Source organism: Sander lucioperca, chromosome 5 (assembly GCF_008315115.2).
Source record: "Sander lucioperca isolate FBNREF2018 chromosome 5, SLUC_FBN_1.2, whole genome shotgun sequence".
Lineage (NCBI taxonomy): Eukaryota > Metazoa > Chordata > Actinopteri > Perciformes > Percidae > Sander > Sander lucioperca.
Window position 1 is genome coordinate 36,663,268 of NC_050177.1, and position 16,748 is coordinate 36,680,015.

General features: G+C 41.9%; 1 protein-coding gene across 3 annotated transcripts in view; it reads left to right on the plus strand.

The window, feature by feature from the left end:
• Nucleotides 1-6,974, plus strand: part of LOC116038869 (unconventional myosin-Ic) — a 65,131-nt gene extending 58,157 nt beyond the window's left edge. For all 3 annotated transcript variants that reach the window (XM_031283555.2, XM_036001306.1, XM_036001305.1), the window contains 8 exons: nucleotides 364-447; nucleotides 559-652; nucleotides 756-811; nucleotides 1,147-1,282; nucleotides 1,374-1,444; nucleotides 1,543-1,640; nucleotides 2,523-2,622; nucleotides 4,032-6,974. In XM_031283555.2, the coding sequence (XP_031139415.2) occupies nucleotides 364-447; nucleotides 559-652; nucleotides 756-811; nucleotides 1,147-1,282; nucleotides 1,374-1,444; nucleotides 1,543-1,640; nucleotides 2,523-2,622; nucleotides 4,032-4,058 (666 nt within the window). In that variant the 3' untranslated portion in view covers nucleotides 4,059-6,974. The remainder of the gene's footprint in view (nucleotides 1-363; nucleotides 448-558; nucleotides 653-755; nucleotides 812-1,146; nucleotides 1,283-1,373; nucleotides 1,445-1,542; nucleotides 1,641-2,522; nucleotides 2,623-4,031) is intronic.
• The last annotated feature ends 9,774 nt before the right edge of the window (nucleotides 6,975-16,748 follow it).

Genomic DNA, 16,748 nt, shown 5'->3' on the forward strand with positions numbered 1-16,748 from the left:
AAACAAATTATTATAGACTGATGTCAAATCTGATCAAAATGTCCCATTAGTATCAATTCACATTAAGGGACTCTTATTGAGAGCCAGTAGAGTAAAAGTATCGGATCAGCATCATATCCATCATTTTAGATGTGGACTGTATTTTTACATGTGTTTTTTCAAATATTATAGATGTATATACAAATACTGTCATTTTGAAATGTGAATGTTCTCCAAGAACGAGTGTTACACACTAACATGTTACATGGGGTATACTTGCTACAGTGACATAGCCAGTATGTATTATGACTCCACATATAGAGGCACTACTGAAAACGGTTTTGTTTTTTTTTAATCGTGAAAGCGTTCTGTCTGTGTCTTTAGGCTTCAGAGCATTTGCGTAAGCTGTGCATGCAGAACATGGTGTGGAGCTACTGCAAGAAGATCAGTCCTGAGTGGAAACACCAGGTGAATATTGTCCCATCACCAGCCAACACACGCTCTCTGTAACCTCACTGTCAGGGCTCTTGTTAGCTGCTTCTTTCCTTTGCTTGACTGTTATCAAATCTCTTCGATTAGATGGAGCAGAAGATGATCGCCAGTGAGCTCTTTAAGGACAAGAAGGACAACTACCCACAGAGCGTGCCCAAACTGTTTGTCAGCACAAGACTCAGTACAACATTTTTCCTACTACAACAAATGAGTTGTGAAACTTGTACAGGCTTCATATTTCACACTGTGTAAAAGATTTCAGCGGCATGTCTCCTCTTGTTCAGATGGTGAGGACATTAACCCAAAGGTGGTGCAGGCTCTGGGCAGTGAGAAAATGAAGGTGAGTCGAGCAAATTCACAAAGCAAAGGGCGCTTTAAAAGCTGGCTGCAGGAGTGCAGTGTTTTCCCTAGGTTTGTGGAAGACTTAGGTGCACGTGTTTGGCAGGGGGTTTAGGGGTCGGCCCTCAAAAAAATATAATAATAAAGATAATAATAAATTAAAAACACGTAAAAAGCTTTAAGACAAAACTTGTCTTAACTGCAATCATTAGATCTGAGGGAAGTAATTTAGTTACATCCATTTGGCTTAGGTGGTGCCCCCTAAGCTTTGTAATGTTAAGGAAAACCCTGGAGTGTAATCATCAAATGTTGTGACCGTCTTCCTTCTGTTCCCAGTATGCAGTGCCCGTCACCAAGTACGACAGAAAAGGCTACAAGGCTCGGCCCCGCCAGCTGCTGCTCACCGCCAACAGTGCCGTTATCATTGAGGAGACCAAACTCAAGCAGCGCATCGACTACGGAGCTCTGAAAGGTCAGAGGTCAACCATGTCATTTGCGAAGGGGGTTGTTTCTTTTGGATGTGGACAGTGTTGGTATTCATTAAAACTGTCCATCCGCTGCAGGTATCTCAGTCAGCTCGCTCAGCGACGGCTTGTTCGTTCTGCATGTGTCCAGTGACGACAACAAACAGAAGGTGAAACCAAAAACATATAAATAATATAAATGAGCCAGAGCTCACGTATGACTGTTTAACTGTGGGTTTTCACTGTGTTTCTGATGGTTTCTTCACAGGGAGATGTTGTTCTGCAGAGCGACCATGTGATTGAGACCTTGACCAAGATTGCGATCTGTTCTGACAAAATAAACAGCATCAACATCAACCAGGGCAGGTGAGAAGCAGAGCACTGTTACAGTAACACTGTACACTTTAAGCAAAGCCTTAAGCGTGATTTATGGTTCTGTGTTAAATCGACACCGTGGCTACAAACGTAGGTACGTGGCGATAACGACTCTACGACGGACCCTACGCTGTAGCCTGACGCGCACCTCTCGAAAAATGTAACTACACGTCGCGGCGACGCACGTCGCTCGGCCGTGGCTTGGTAGCGTTGCATTTCCCCCTAATCATGTCCTGGTTCTCCTTCTCCATAAACAACATGAAATCAAGGAGAGGGTTAACTTTTCCTGCTACAGATTTCCCACCGTGGTCAGAAAGAACAGGGGAGACACTTTGTTTACTATATTACTTTGTAACTAATCGATTAGTTGATTTAATCGACAGATCTGTAAATCTGAGTTTCTCCGCAAAGAGTCATGCAAAAGCACCACTTTAATTCTTGTGTTTACCAGAGATGTGCTCGTACGTTTCTTGGAAATAAGTCATTCAGCATGAAAAAAGCATAAAACATGACTAATCGACTAAAGAAATCTAAGTTGACTAAGACCAAAACGACCGATTAGTCGACTAATCGACTAAGAGGGAACAGCCCTACTCACTATGACTCTAGAATCGGTACTCTCTCCGAAGCTAATCACCGTCACTCTCTCACTCGCTCTACCACACACTCCCCACGAGATCGACGCGCACACCAACCGCAAGTATACACTTGAGGCCACTTACTTGCGTGGAGCAGCCGCAGAACCATAAATCACGCTTTATCCTGTTTTTTTCTGTGTGTGTCTGTACTTACATAATGCTGACAGCAGTATAACACAGTAAAACATCCACAGGTGATAGAAACCTGTCTAACTTGCCTCTGTTTCTCCTCCAGTATAACGTTTACAGTGGGTCAGGGGAAAGAGGGGATCATAGACTTCACGCCCGGATCAGAACTACTGGTGGCCAAGGCTAAGAACGGACACTTGTCTGTGGTGAGTCTTCTCAATCTTCCTCACTCTCAGTCAGATGGTTTTTCTAAATTGAAAGCTGAAATGTAAATACCTTTGATTTTCTTTGATGTTATTCAATCCTAACTGACAGAACATCAGCGTTAAATTAAATTTGAAAATGTTTATGCTGGTCACCATCAGTAAAGTATGGAGGAAAACATTGTTAGTTATTGTTTAATAAAAATGTAACAATCACAACTCTAATCTGCTTCCTCAGGACTGTGTGTTGTTACTATATATTGATTGGGGCACAGAAATATGTGACATGCCCTTTTCCCAACTCAGTCCCACCCACTTTACACCACAGAGAGCTCAGACGAGACAAAAAAATAAAGAAATCTCTCGTAAAATAACCAAAAGCTGTTCGATCTTTGGCAGAAAATATTGTACAAATATCAAACTGCACTGCTCACAATAAGAAGCTGTTTGAGAAATTAGGTTTTCAGGGCTGTTGCACTGCCTCTGATGACTAAATGCAATGAATCTACATGTAGCTTCAATGTCTTTAAATTTGACTGTTTTATTGACAGAAATAATTCTGAAGTTGAGTTAGGTGTCTATAGCAGCTTTAGCAAGTTTTAACAGTTTTGAAGGGCTGTAAAATTCTCCCACACCACACTGGGAATATTCCTCGAGCCAAAAAACATCTTAAGACCACCGATCAGACGGTGTGGCTTTTTGTAATTGTTTTGCTCGCTGCTTTTGCGTTGCTGAGCGCCTCATGTTTTTTTTTTAAAGTGCTCATATTATGCTTTTTGGCTTTTTCCATTTCCTTTATTGTGTTATATATCTTTTTTGTGCACGTTATAGGTTTACAAAATGAAAAAGCCCAAAGTCCACCCCAAAGGGACTTACCATCTCCAACAGAAAACAGTGTTCACAAACTGCTCCAAACAGCTCTATTGTAGTCCAGCCATTACTTTTGCAAACGTGCGTCACTTTGTAACACGTTATAATGCTCGCCTAGCTGCTAGCGTGGCACGCCCTCATACTCTGCAACTGACTGGCTAGTAGTCCTTACCTAGCTACTGCGCATGTGCGACTCCCAACAAAGATGGAACAGAAGTGAGATGCCTCACTCTGTAGCTAAAATAGAGAACTCAACACACAGGGTGAAAAGAGGAGCTGCAGCAATGTGCAGTACAACAAAAATATGGTGTTTTTTACTTTACGCACTTTAATGCCTTGAGTTGAAAAAATCTTGAACTAGCTCTGTCAGGGGTGGTACTTGCAAGTTAGAGCTGTCTGGCTAATGATTTTGTTCTAATGTAAGACACATCAGTGTTGTGTTATTTGGAATATAAGTGGATGTAGTGTGGTTACTTTCTGCCCTGAGAGTAGACGTTAAATCTGATGTGATGTGATGTTTTTCTCCTCTGGCTGTCTTCCAGACGGCTCCCAGACTGAACTCCAGATGATGGCCACTCTGACCACACACATACACCAGGACCTACGTACTCCTGACCTCTCCCATCCTCCAATCACACGACCGCAGACCCCGCTCTGCCTAAGCCAATCAGATGCCAGCTGTCACTACACGGGTGGCATGTGCTTCCAATTAAAAAAAAAAAAAAAAAAATCCAGCTAAACTAATTGATATATTTATGTTCATATATTATATTTTTGGGATTAATATGGTTGCTGTTTTAATATTCTGATTTTATATATGAGGCCAAGGAATAACAAATATTTTTGGTGCATTTTTCTTGCACCATGTGTGTTTATTGTGCTTTATTTGGGAACATGACCAAGAAAACAATGAGGGAAGAGTCAGAATAAGAGACAACAACGAGAAGAAGGGGATTGTTGTTGATGAAAATCAGGGTTAGTTGTTGCATGTTGCCTCTTTTTTTTCCTGTTTACTTTTTCGGCTCAACTTATTAGGCTTGATTGTCTTGCTGACACAACTTTCTCTAACTGCGGTGTATGGCTTGTTATTGAAGCATGAAGGTGTGTAGAACAAGGCTGACGTATGTAGGATAGCTGTTGTGAGGTTCAGGGATGAGGAAGAACTACTTTTTAATCAAATAGTGATGCTTTGGCACGGAGAGGCTGGTAGTGTCAGACTGTGGTTCACTAAATCAGAATTAATAGTTGGATGTACTACTGAATATATTTCACAAATCTATACATGCAGTGTTTGAATAAGAAGGTAGCTCGTCACAAGGGATTCACTACATAAGATAAACAGCACACAGTGTAAAAGTATGTGAGAAAAGGCAAGAGAAAGGTGAAAAGAAAGATGAAAGAACAGTTACTATTTGCCTTGATGCCAGGTTGCTTGTGCCTTTTCCTTTGACTAATTTATTCATAGTTGAGCTGTATATTGATGGATAACAACGCCAGAATGAGTTAAGTGTAGATAGAAACCTGTCGTCCTCTGACTGAATGTTGTTCAGCAGCAGCTGCCTGTGCAACTTCAAAAGCACATAACCTGCTTTGACTTGATGAAAGGCACCAGCATGTCTCTCTGTAGTTGGCTACATTTCCTCCATTCTTCCACCTCTACTCTCTGCTTTGCCTCTCCAGCCTCCTCCCTAACCTCCCTGCTGTCTGTCTTAGAGAACTGGGGTTCTGTTGGGCTTTGACTGAACTGGTCTAATGGCCACGTGTTTATTTTGTGTTGATATTCAATATATATCTCTCCATTTTTACATTTCTGTCTTTGAAACTGCATTTAGACCAAAATGTGTCACAATTTGAAGCCAAATCTGGGTTAAGCTGAAATACATGCGAAGGCCAAAAACAGTGGTGTAAGATGGAAGCCACTAATAGCTGTGTATAAGATGTTTGACATGTTTAAACGTGACTCTTTTTTTTTTTTAAAGAAAATAGTTTGATATTTTGGGAAATACTCACTATACTATATACTATACTATACTCTGGCTGAGAAGATTGATACCACTCTCGTGTCTATGTCAGTTAGCTTAATATGATGCTACTGCTTGCTATAGCAGAGACCGGAGGCAGGAGGAAACAACAATAGCTAACCGCTAACTTTGCTCTGTCTAATAATCACAAAATCTTTCTACCAGCTCCTTCAAAGCTCTTTAATTAACATGTTATATCTTGTTATTTAGTAAACTTTAGAGGCAGACTTATAAGTATATATGGACAGAGACAGGCTATCTGTTTCCCCCTGCTTCTAGTCTTTTTGCTAAAGCTAACCGGCTGCTAGCTTAGCGGTAGCTTCCCATTTAAAGCTGCAGTGGGTAGAAAGCAAAGAAATTCCAGGATTGAAGTAGAGTGACACCTCTTCCTGCAGCTCTCCTTCTCCCCTCTCTGTCACCCAGGTAAATGCATGCACAGACCAGCCAATAGGAACGCTCTGTTTCTTTCTTTCTGAAATGACCTGTGATTGGTCAAAAGCCTGAAAACAGAGCCAAGATGAGGTGCAGACGTCTAGTTTTCTCTTAGACCACTTGAATTACAATATACTGATAGGTTATTATGGATTTTTTTGCCCAACAACGCCAAAAAAACAAATTGCCTACCACTGCTTTACTGATGTCTGTATGCTAACTATGAAGCTACAGCCATGGGGAATGCTAGCTTAGTGGGAGACAGCTAGCTTGGCTCTGTTCAAATGTAAACGGTCCACCTACAAAGGCTAGCTGTTTTCCCCTGTGTCCAGTCTTTATTCTAAGCTATGGTAACCATCCCCTGGCTGGAGCTTCAAGTTTAACATATATATGAAAGTTGTATTGATCTTATCATCTAACTCTGCAAAAAAGCGCAAGAGTGAATTTCCCAAAATGTCAAACTATCCCTGTAGTGCCAGAAAATGTAAGGTTCTTTTCAGAATTTTGCTCTTTTCCTGGTAGAAAACTTCTGAAATTGCATCTAAATTGTAGTGCAACACTAAAAATCTTCATTTAATCCTGACAAGAGTAGAATATTTATGCAACCTTAGAAAAAAATATCAGTCCAGTTCAGATTAAGAGCTTCCTATAGAACAGTTCTACAATAAATATCTCTGTCAAACTCTGACCAAAAACTGGTCCTGAAAACGTCATTGAAAACTTTTGAGAAGAGATCCAAAATTTTTCCACATTTTTTGTTGTTGTTCTTTTTGTTCTCACTCAATGAACTTTTTCTCTGCATGGCTCTGGGTAGCGAGGCGGGTGCAATATGCCCAGGCAGGACTGTGCTACTAGCCAAAGACCCTCTTGATTTCTAGTGATTCTGTGTTGTATGATTTATATGATATGTCGGTTCTGAATGTTGTTTTTATCAGGAGGGAGATCTATATGTACAGTTTGTGTTCTGTGTTATAAATGAGAGATTCAAGCCAAGTGAGGTTCGATGATGTGAAACATTTGGGGAGAAAAAAAGCTTTTAGTATTTTTTGTTGACGCAAACTTGTTCATGTGCCTTGTTCGATAGCAATACAACAGATTTGTGTGGAATTATGAGAAATACCTCCTTGCCAGAGTCGTTGGCCATTTCTAAAATTTTCCCAGCAGCACCTAAAGGTTTCCTCTCTCTGTGTGTGTATAAGCTTTATTCAATCCAAATCCTAAGTTTGTATATTGATTTAAAGATGCACTCCTCTTATCAGTCCTGACTTACCGTATGCACAAAACCAATGTACAATTATACCAACACACTAAGATAAGATACTAAAGATTTGAAAAATAAATTTGAAAAGTAAAAACAAACTAATGAATGGCTGGTTTTTCTTTCTCAAATACAAACTATTATAGGAAACCATCAAAGAGAACATTGATGCCGGTTATATTTCTTAAAGTGCCCATATTATGAAAAAATCACTTTTTCTGGGATTTGGGGTGTTATGTTGTGTCTCTGGTGCTTCCACACACATACAAACTTTGAAAAAAATCCATCCATGCTGTTTAGAGTGAGATACGGTTTCTGAATGTGTCCTGCCTTCAGTCTCTGGGTGAGCTGTTCAAAATCGGCACGGCTTGTGATGTCACAAGCCGAAACGAGCAGGCTAACCGCAACCATTAGCTCGTAGCGTTAGCATGCTAACGCTATGGCTAACGCTAGCATGCTAACGCTAGCATGCTACCTCGTTCTCAATAGCAAAGCACTGCTACAACACACACAAGTTCACCATAATCTACAAAAGAACTACTTCCATGTGCGCCCTCATTTAGAAGTCTCCCAGCTAATCCTGCCTTGTAACTGACCAAAGTTGTAGAAACAGCCTTTCTTTTACTGTCTATGGAGCTAGCTAGCTGACATGATCTACATCTGAGCTACTGGGCATGTGCAGTGCAATCAAAGATAGTACAGAAGAAGAAGAAGAAAAGAGGTCTCACTCTGTAGCTAAAACAGAGACCAGGTGAAAAGAGGATCTGCAGCAGTGAGAGAGAGCGGTGCAGTACAACACAAATATGGTGTTTTTTGAAAATTAAACCATGTAAACCTATTCTGGTACAACCTTGTAGGGACCCTTGCTACTCGAAAACGTCCACTACGTGGCTGGGTGGATAATTTAACTATTTAAGACGCGTGCACTATGTGAGCCAATGCCAAACATCGCCAGTAAGCATTTATTTTACAACTTAGGCCATTTCGCATACATAGAGTCCATTCATATGTGTAAACATCATACAAAAACACATTAATTCCACTTTTCTTCTTCTCGTAACATACTGCACGGTCAAAAAACTGTTTGCTCCCTTCTCTTCCCCACCTGTGCCCAATTGGCCATTGATTAAATCACCTCTGTCCCAGCCAAATGGACAGCGCCCTGGCTACCCCCAGTGGCGGGAGGATTAACAGCAACAAATAATAAACAAACCCAAATGGCTCTCACACACCGGCCCCTAATTGTTTCTGGCAGAAGACAAAACAATTCATAACTTTAACACAAGGAGCCCCTATATGTGAAACAACTCTACCGATTGAAACATTCAACTTAAAAGAACTCCCCATAGTCCATAAACGAATATTCCTTGGCCTTCCCTTGACCACAGGTAGAACTTCCATTAGTCTGTTGCTTCACAAAGAAGACAAATCTTTGTCACCGGTCTTTCGATTACACTGGTCTTGGTTTTAAGACGGACAGAGCGTACAAGTCCTTTCCTATCAGGAAATGTCTGCAGTATACGTCCAAGTACCCAGGATCCACGGGGTGCTGCTGAATCGACGACAACAACTACATCTCCAAGTACGAAACTTCTTTTCACTTTATTCCATTTTTGTCGTTCTTGCATCAATGGTAAATATTCTTGCGTCCATCGCTTCCAGAAGAGATCAGCTATGTACTGAGCTTGTCTCCATCTCCTTTTAATGTACAGATCTCTTTTTTCAAAGAGTCCAGGTGGAAGAATAGGCTTTCCTTTCATCAACAAAATGTGATTTGGTGTTAATGGCTCAAGATCATTGGGATCTTCAGACAATCTTGTAATAGGACGATCATTAAGTATGGCTTCCACTTCACATAACACAGTGTGAAATCCCTCATCGTCCAAACACTGCTGACGAAGAACGGTGTTCAGAATCTTTTTGACCATACGTATGATCCGTTCCCATACACCACCATGATGGGATCCAGCAGGGGGGTTGAAACTCCATTTTATTCCTTCCTGTGCCAAAGTCCTTTGAATTTTGTCCTGGTCCATTGAAGCTAGAGCTTCCCTGAGCTCTCTTTCAGCTCCTACGAAATTAGTTCCGTTATCTGATCGCATCTTAGAAACTTGTCCTCTACGGCAGATGAATCTTCTCAATGCATTAATACAAGAATCTGTATTAAGTGAGTAAGCGACTTCCAAATGGACTGCTCTACTTGTCATGCAAGTGAAAAGTACTCCGTAGCGCTTTAGGATATTACGACCTCTCTTGACGTCAATTGGCCCAAAATAATCCACACCAACATTTGTAAACGGTGGAAGATCAGGCACAATTCTTTCCGTGGGTAGATCCGCCATTTTTTGCTCACCCACTTTACCTCTGCAACGTCTACAGAAGTAACATCCAGCAATTACTTTCCTCACCGCTGAGTTGGCGTTTGTAATCCAATATTTTTTTCTTAGAGTAGAGAGTACATGATTTCTACCACCATGGCCCAGTTGCTCATGAATATGGCGGAGTAAAAGAGTGGAGATATGTTGTTCTTTGGCTAAAATGAGTGGGTGCTTTGCAGCTTCAGGCATGCACGCTTTGCTTAGCCGTCCTCCAACTCTTAAAAACCCTTCTTCATAAACTGGGTCAAGTTTATAGATGGGGCTCTCTTTCTTTACTTTGGACCTTCCAGATGCTAATGCATCAATTTCGTTGTGAAACCTTTCCCATTGACTGAAACGAACAATCGAGGTCTCGGCTTCAACAAGATCCTCTGCAGACAACTTTTGCTCACCTAAGGTGGCTTTAAATTTCTGCATGCCCACATTGACAGTCAGTTGACTCGTATCATCACTTGACGACAGTAACTGCTTCCTTTCCTTACTTAAAGCAGTCAATATCATTCTTAACTTTAGAATCCAACCTACGGCCAGTTTCAACCTTTTCCAACTGGAAAAGTAAGTGATCAGTTTATGCGTGGCATTCGAGACGTCTTCAATGACCACTGCATTCACTGTGAAGTTCCTTTTAACTTCTGGGTCATCATCAATGTCTGTATCCAAAGTATGTGCTGGCCACTCATTTTCTGCTTTCCACAGAAACCTTGGACTTTCAATCCATCTCCCTTGAATCAGATGTTCAAGTTTGAGTCCCCTAGAGGCGTCATCTGCTGGGTTTTGTGCTGAAGGAACATATCTCCACTGTGCAATATCTGAGGCGTCTCTGATGGTTGCTATTCTGTTTGCAACAAACGTTTTGAACCTTTTATCCTCATTCTTTATGTATTTTAATACTGCTGTACTGTCCGTCCAGAATTGTGATTTCCCCAAAGGAAGCTGTAGCTCTGATCTTAGCATCTTATCCACTTTAACAGCAAGAACTGCACCTGTCAGTTCTAAGCGAGGAATAGTCATTTGTTTTAGTGGAGACACCCTCGCTTTGCCAAGTATGAAAGTAGTATGGACCTCGTTCTTGTTGTTTTGCAACCTGAGGTAAGTAACTGTGCCATGTGCAATCTCACTGGCATCAGAGAAGTGATGCAACTGAGCAGAAGTTATCTGTCCGAAGTCTTCTGGCTTGTAACATCTACTGATCTTGAATCTTTCAACATTTTCAAGATCTTTCCACCACTTGTTCCACCTTTGTCGAAAGGATTGGGGTATTGGATCATCCCAACCGTACTTCAGTCGACATAGGTCTTGCAAAATCATCTTAGCTGGGATTGTGAATGGGGCTAAGAAACCCAAAGGATCATACACAGAACTAATCATAGATAACATTCCACGCCTTGTATGAGGTTGATCTCTGATGTTAAATTTGAACTTGAAGGTGTCAGTTTCGCTGCACCAAAGTAGTCCAAGAGCTCGTTCAACTGGTAACTTGTCTCTGTCCAGATCCAACTCCTTGAAGTGCTTGGATTTCTGTCCTTCTGGAATTTGCAACAACACTTCACGATTGTTACTACTCCATTTCGTGAGATTGAAGCCTCCCAACTTGCAGATAGCAGTAAGGTTTCTGACCATGAGCGTAGCGTCTTCTTTAGAAGGTAAACTCTTCAGAAGGTCATCCACATAGAAATTTCTTGTGACTGTGTCAATTACTTCTGCTGAAAAACGGGTTTGATTGTCGTTAGCGGTTTTTCGCAGAGCATAACATGCACAGCTAGGAGAAGATACAGCTCCAAATAAGTGAACAGTCATACGATACTGCACAAGTTCCTTTTCCAAGTTTCCTTCTGGCCACCACAAAAACCTCAAAAAGTCCATATGTTCATTATCAACCTTGACCTGATGGAACATTGACTGTACGTCCGCCATGATTGACACGGGTTCCTGCCTGAACCTTGTCAAGACTCCTAACAAAGAGCTTGTCAGATTTGGTCCTTGCAGAAGCTCCTTATTTAGCGAAACACCTTTATATTCTGCCCCACAATCAAACACGATGCGCAGATTCCCTTTTTGTGGATGGTACACACCATGGTGAGGGAGATACCAGATTTTTCCCTCAGAGCGCTCCAACTGGCTCTCTGGTACCCGCTCAGCATATCCTTTGTTGATGACGTCAGTAAGGAAATCTGTATATTCCTCGTGAAATGTTTCATCCTTCAGAAGTCTCCTTTTCAAAGCACTGACGCGCTGCTTAGCGACAGAAAAGTTGTTTGGCATGTTTACATGTGGTGTCCTGAAAGGCAGTTTCATCGTGTAGTGGCCATCTTTAAGTTGCACTGAACTTTCCACTATTTCCATAAATTTCTTTTCCTCTCTTGACATTTCCTCTTTGTCATTAAAGAAGTCCTCATTAAAGTCATGATTGTACTGCCTTATCAGCAGCTCTTCCAACCTGTCAACACCAATCCGATTAACAGTGACAGCAGGGTAGCCATTCTCACACTGCTCTGCACTGTTTCCACGTAGAGGTCCATTAATAACCCATCCCAATAGGGTTCTTACCGCATATGGTCCCTCTCCTTCACTGTTGATCACCTCCCATGGTTCCATTAACCTTGAGGAGTTTGTGCCAATCAGTAAATCGACACCAGCATTGATCCGGGGAATATGTATATCCTTTAGGTAAGACCACTTAGACAACTCTTCTTCGGTGATGATATTATTTGTCGTCACTGGCATTTCCTCTTGTGTGAACATATTAGGAAGCTCGAAAAACTGCTTGCCGGTAAGTTCAGAGATTTCCAAACCTTTGATAATGTTGCTTGGGACAGTGGTGTTATGGCCCATTGTGCGTAGATGAATTTTTGTCCTTTTTCCTTTGATGTTTAATCGTTCCATAAGGCTTTCAGAACAGAAAGTATCTGTACTTCCTGGATCCAGAAATGCATACGTTTGAACAACCTTTGTTCCCTTTGTACACTTAACATTAACAGGTAAAATCGAAAGGATGCCGTTACTGCCTCCGGCCCCTGTATGACCACAGGTAGAGACAGTGTTTCTACCTGCCGACAGTTCCTTAGACTGGCTTTCATCTTTGCTCTTTTGGATTTTCTCGATGTGAAGAATGCTGGGATGCCTTTGTTTACAAACTTTACAAGATATGCGGTTGTTACATTCCTTGCTCATGTGCCCTATGCACAGGCATCCAAAGCAAACTCCCTTTTCTTTTAGAAAGTCCAACTTTTCCCGATGCGTTCTCTGTTTTAACTGTGGACAATGCTCCAATGCATGACCTAGTGCACAATACAAGCAGGAAACGGAGCTTGATGTTGTAGATGATACACTTTGTGTTTGAGTATGAATACTTTTCTTGGTTACGTTCATAATTGATTCCTTAGGCATAAAGACAGCAGTTGCGAAGCTATTTCTTTTGAGTTGTGCCCTTTGCTGTATCTTTGCCTTGTTGTCTCCTTTATTTACAACTTGAGTATCTTGGATATTGCCAAAAATTGGTTCAGAGATGATTTTAACTTGGTACTCGATGAACTTGACGATATCCTTAAAGCCAGATCTACGTCCTTGCCTTTCAGATATTTCACACACAAGTGTTCTCCATTTCTCTCTGAGCTTATAAGGAAGCTTTTGAATTATTGTTTTCATGTTTGCTGGCATATTGAGTTCGTCCAAATATTGCAAATCCTCCATAGCGTTGCAACACTCTCGCAGAAATAATGCATAAGCTTGTAGCCCCTTAGCATCTTCTGCCTTAATAGAAGGCCATCCAACAATTTTGGAAACGTAAGCATCTGCGATCTTTACTTCTTGTCCAAAATGTTTGTGGAGAAGGTCTTTGGCCACTGCATATCCTCTTTCTGGCAGCATGTGCTGGCAACTGCGCACTAGATCTTTAGGCTGCCCCCTAGTGAATTGCTCCAAGTAATACAGACAGTCTCCTTTGTTGTTTGTCTTGACCTCCACACATTGTTCGAAGGCTCTGATGAATGACCTATATTCTAGGGGACTTCCATCAAACACGGGAACTTCTCTGTGAGGCAGCAGCTGTGAGTTCTGCGTCTGTACGAGGGTGGCTGTTATTTCGTTTTGCCTTTGTAACAGACTGTAGAAGTCTCCGGACAGTTGAGGATCACCTTGAAAATGTGGTACTAGATGACCAGAAGGATTTAACTGTTTTTGCCACTGTTTTGTTTGATCAGACCTTTTCCGCTCAAAGCCTGCCTGTTTAGCTGCATTTTCCTTGTCCATTGTTTTTTCCACTGTTGCATGAGCGCTGGCAAGTAATGCATATTTTTCCTGAGAACTGTCCTTTTGCTGTGGGTTGTATTGTTCAGCGTGAGGATTCAGTGCGTTTCCCTTTTCAAAATAGGAACTCATTCCATCTGAATGCGTACTGCCATGACATGAGGTGTTCAACACTGCAAGTTTTGCTGAAGAAGCTGCTATTTCAGTTTCAATTTCAAGTTGTTCTTTTTTCCTTCTTAATTGCTCCGCTTGCTCCTCCAAAGCATGTTTTTCTTGAAGTGCAGCAGCACGTGCCAAGAGTGCAGCCTTTTCTGCCTCTGCTTGAAGCCTTACGGATGACGTTGAAGATTTGCTGCTGTTTGAGACAGTACTTTTCCGACCCGAGCCTTTACTGGAAGCTTTGGATTGGACGTTTGAAATGCTGTCCTGAGGATCCACATCAACACCAAGATTTTCAGCTTGATGGCAACTTTCATTGTAAACCAACCATTTGTTTACGTCAAAAATAAAATCAGTGGCACTGAGCATTTTTACCTTAAACCACATGTCCTGTTTTTTCACCTCGTCTTTAGGTAGTAAACCCATCAACACTTCATGTTTTTCTTTTGCTTCATCACAAAGAGCATTAAACTTTACAAAAGTACCTTTCAACTCTTTTACAAAGCCCTTTTCATTCATCAAACCAATAATTGTATTTTTCAGATTCCATGCTTTTTTTAGTTTCACCTTTCTTTCTTGTTGCAGGTTATCAATTTTCCCCAGAAACGCTTTTTCTGTCAGTTTAATACTTCGCTTTTTAACAGAAGGGTCCGAACCTTTAACAGTGGAGTCTATAGCGTCCGAACCACACTGCGGTTCTGTCTCACTTACGAGTTCAGAGTCAAGTTTGAGCTCTTCACTCATAGTCAATCATGCATTTTGCACAGTTCCGTGAAGAAGAAAAAACGCGCTCGGAGCGCGTAAACAGTTAGTACCAATGCATTGGATTTTAAACGCAAAGTTATGTGTGCACACATTTATAATAATGGCCATTCACTGTCTGTAGCGCTACACATACCTTAACGTTGGCCGGCTCGCCGCTGTTGACGTTCCGCTGGCACCGTTCCGAGCCAGGTGAAGAACTATGTGTTGGGGATGAATAGAATATGCCAATGTGCAGCGCAATCCAACGTTGTCCTCAGCGAAGCAACAGCAACAACGGCAAAATCCCCCAACGTCCTCTCAGCGAAGCGACAGCAACAATGGCAAAATCCCCCGACGTCCTCCACGTTTTCCTCCTTTGAGCAGTTTTTTGACTTAAGATGTAGGGACCCTTGCTACTCGAAAACGTCCACTACGTGGCTGGGTGGATAATTTAACTATTTAAGACGCGTGCACTATGTGAGCCAATGCCAAACATCGCCAGTAAGCATTTATTTTACAACTTAGGCCATTTCGCATACATAGAGTCCATTCATATGTGTAAACATCATACAAAAACACATTAATTCCACTTTTCTTCTTCTCGTAACATACTGCACGGTCAAAAAACTGTTTGCTCCCTTCTCTTCCCCACCTGTGCCCAATTGGCCATTGATTAAATCACCTCTGTCCCAGCCAAATGGACAGCGCCCTGGCTACCCCCAGTGGCGGGAGGATTAACAGCAACAAATAATAAACAAACCCAAATGGCTCTCACAACCTTAAAATACAATTATGAACCTGAAAATGAGCATAATATGGCTGCTTTAAGATGAGTTATTCCACTGTCAAACATGCATTTCTTTAATTCATCTTTATTGCTTTTATTCTTCATTTATTTCAACATGTATTTCCTTAAAGGAACTATGACATGCTAGCCTAGAAATCTAGACGCACCTAGCGGCAGCAAATTTAATTTGCAGCCAGGGGGGTTTAGGCACTCTCCGTTGGCTTGCGAGCTGGAAAAACCAAACTCTGGTCAGGCCAATCACATTGTGTATAGAGTCAGTAGGCAGGCTTATGGCTGCTGCTGCTGCTGCTGCTGGGAAAAGCAGTCTTCTAGAAGACTTGGAGTTAAGCTTTTCTTTGAGAAAAGAACAAAGAACGGCACTGAAATCATTCTTAAAAATGGAAGATGTGTTCGGAGTTTTGCCGACCGGATACGGCAAAAGTTTAATCTATCAACTAGCTTTGCTACCTTCTTCGTTGCTCTGCCTGGTTGTAGCGCTCTTGCGTGCAGAGGGAATTTGAAAGACAACCGTTTATCCCGCCCCTCGGATTGAGCCCTGTCAGTGGTGAGTTCCCAGACCCAACATCTTGATGTGGGTCTGGCTTGTCAGGCTAATGACATGCTGCTTTTTGGATGCTTTTATATATGCCTTAGTGGTCCCCTAATACTGTATCTGAAGTCTCTTTCCAGAAATTCAGCCTTGGTGCAGAATTACAGCCACTAGAGCCAGTCCCACAATGAGCTTTACTTAGGACGTGCCATTTCTGTGTCTGTAGCTTTAAATGCTATTGAGGAGGAGAGAGGGGGGGCATGGTGGAGGGTGGGGGTGTGGCCTTGACTAACTGTCATACTTTGCTTGTTTGTAAGCCATGATGTCTCTCCCTTTCTCATGGGCGGGCAAAGCAGAGAAAGGGGAGGTAACCTTTCCCCTTATGACGTCATATAGGGAAGATTCCAGATTGGCCCATCTGAGCTTTTATTTTCTCAAAGGCAGAGCAGGATACCCAGGGCTCGGTTTACACCTATCACCATTTCTAGCCACTGGGGGACCATAGGCAGGCTGGGGGAACTCATATTAATGGTAAAAAACCTCATAAAGTGAATTTTTCATGCCATGGGACCTTTAAACAAATCACAACGTCCTGGGCGACGCTAAGCCCCGATAGCGGAGATAGCAAGAGGGGAGGGACATCCGGATGGCTTTATCCCAGCAATGTACATCTGTTGAGCCAGAA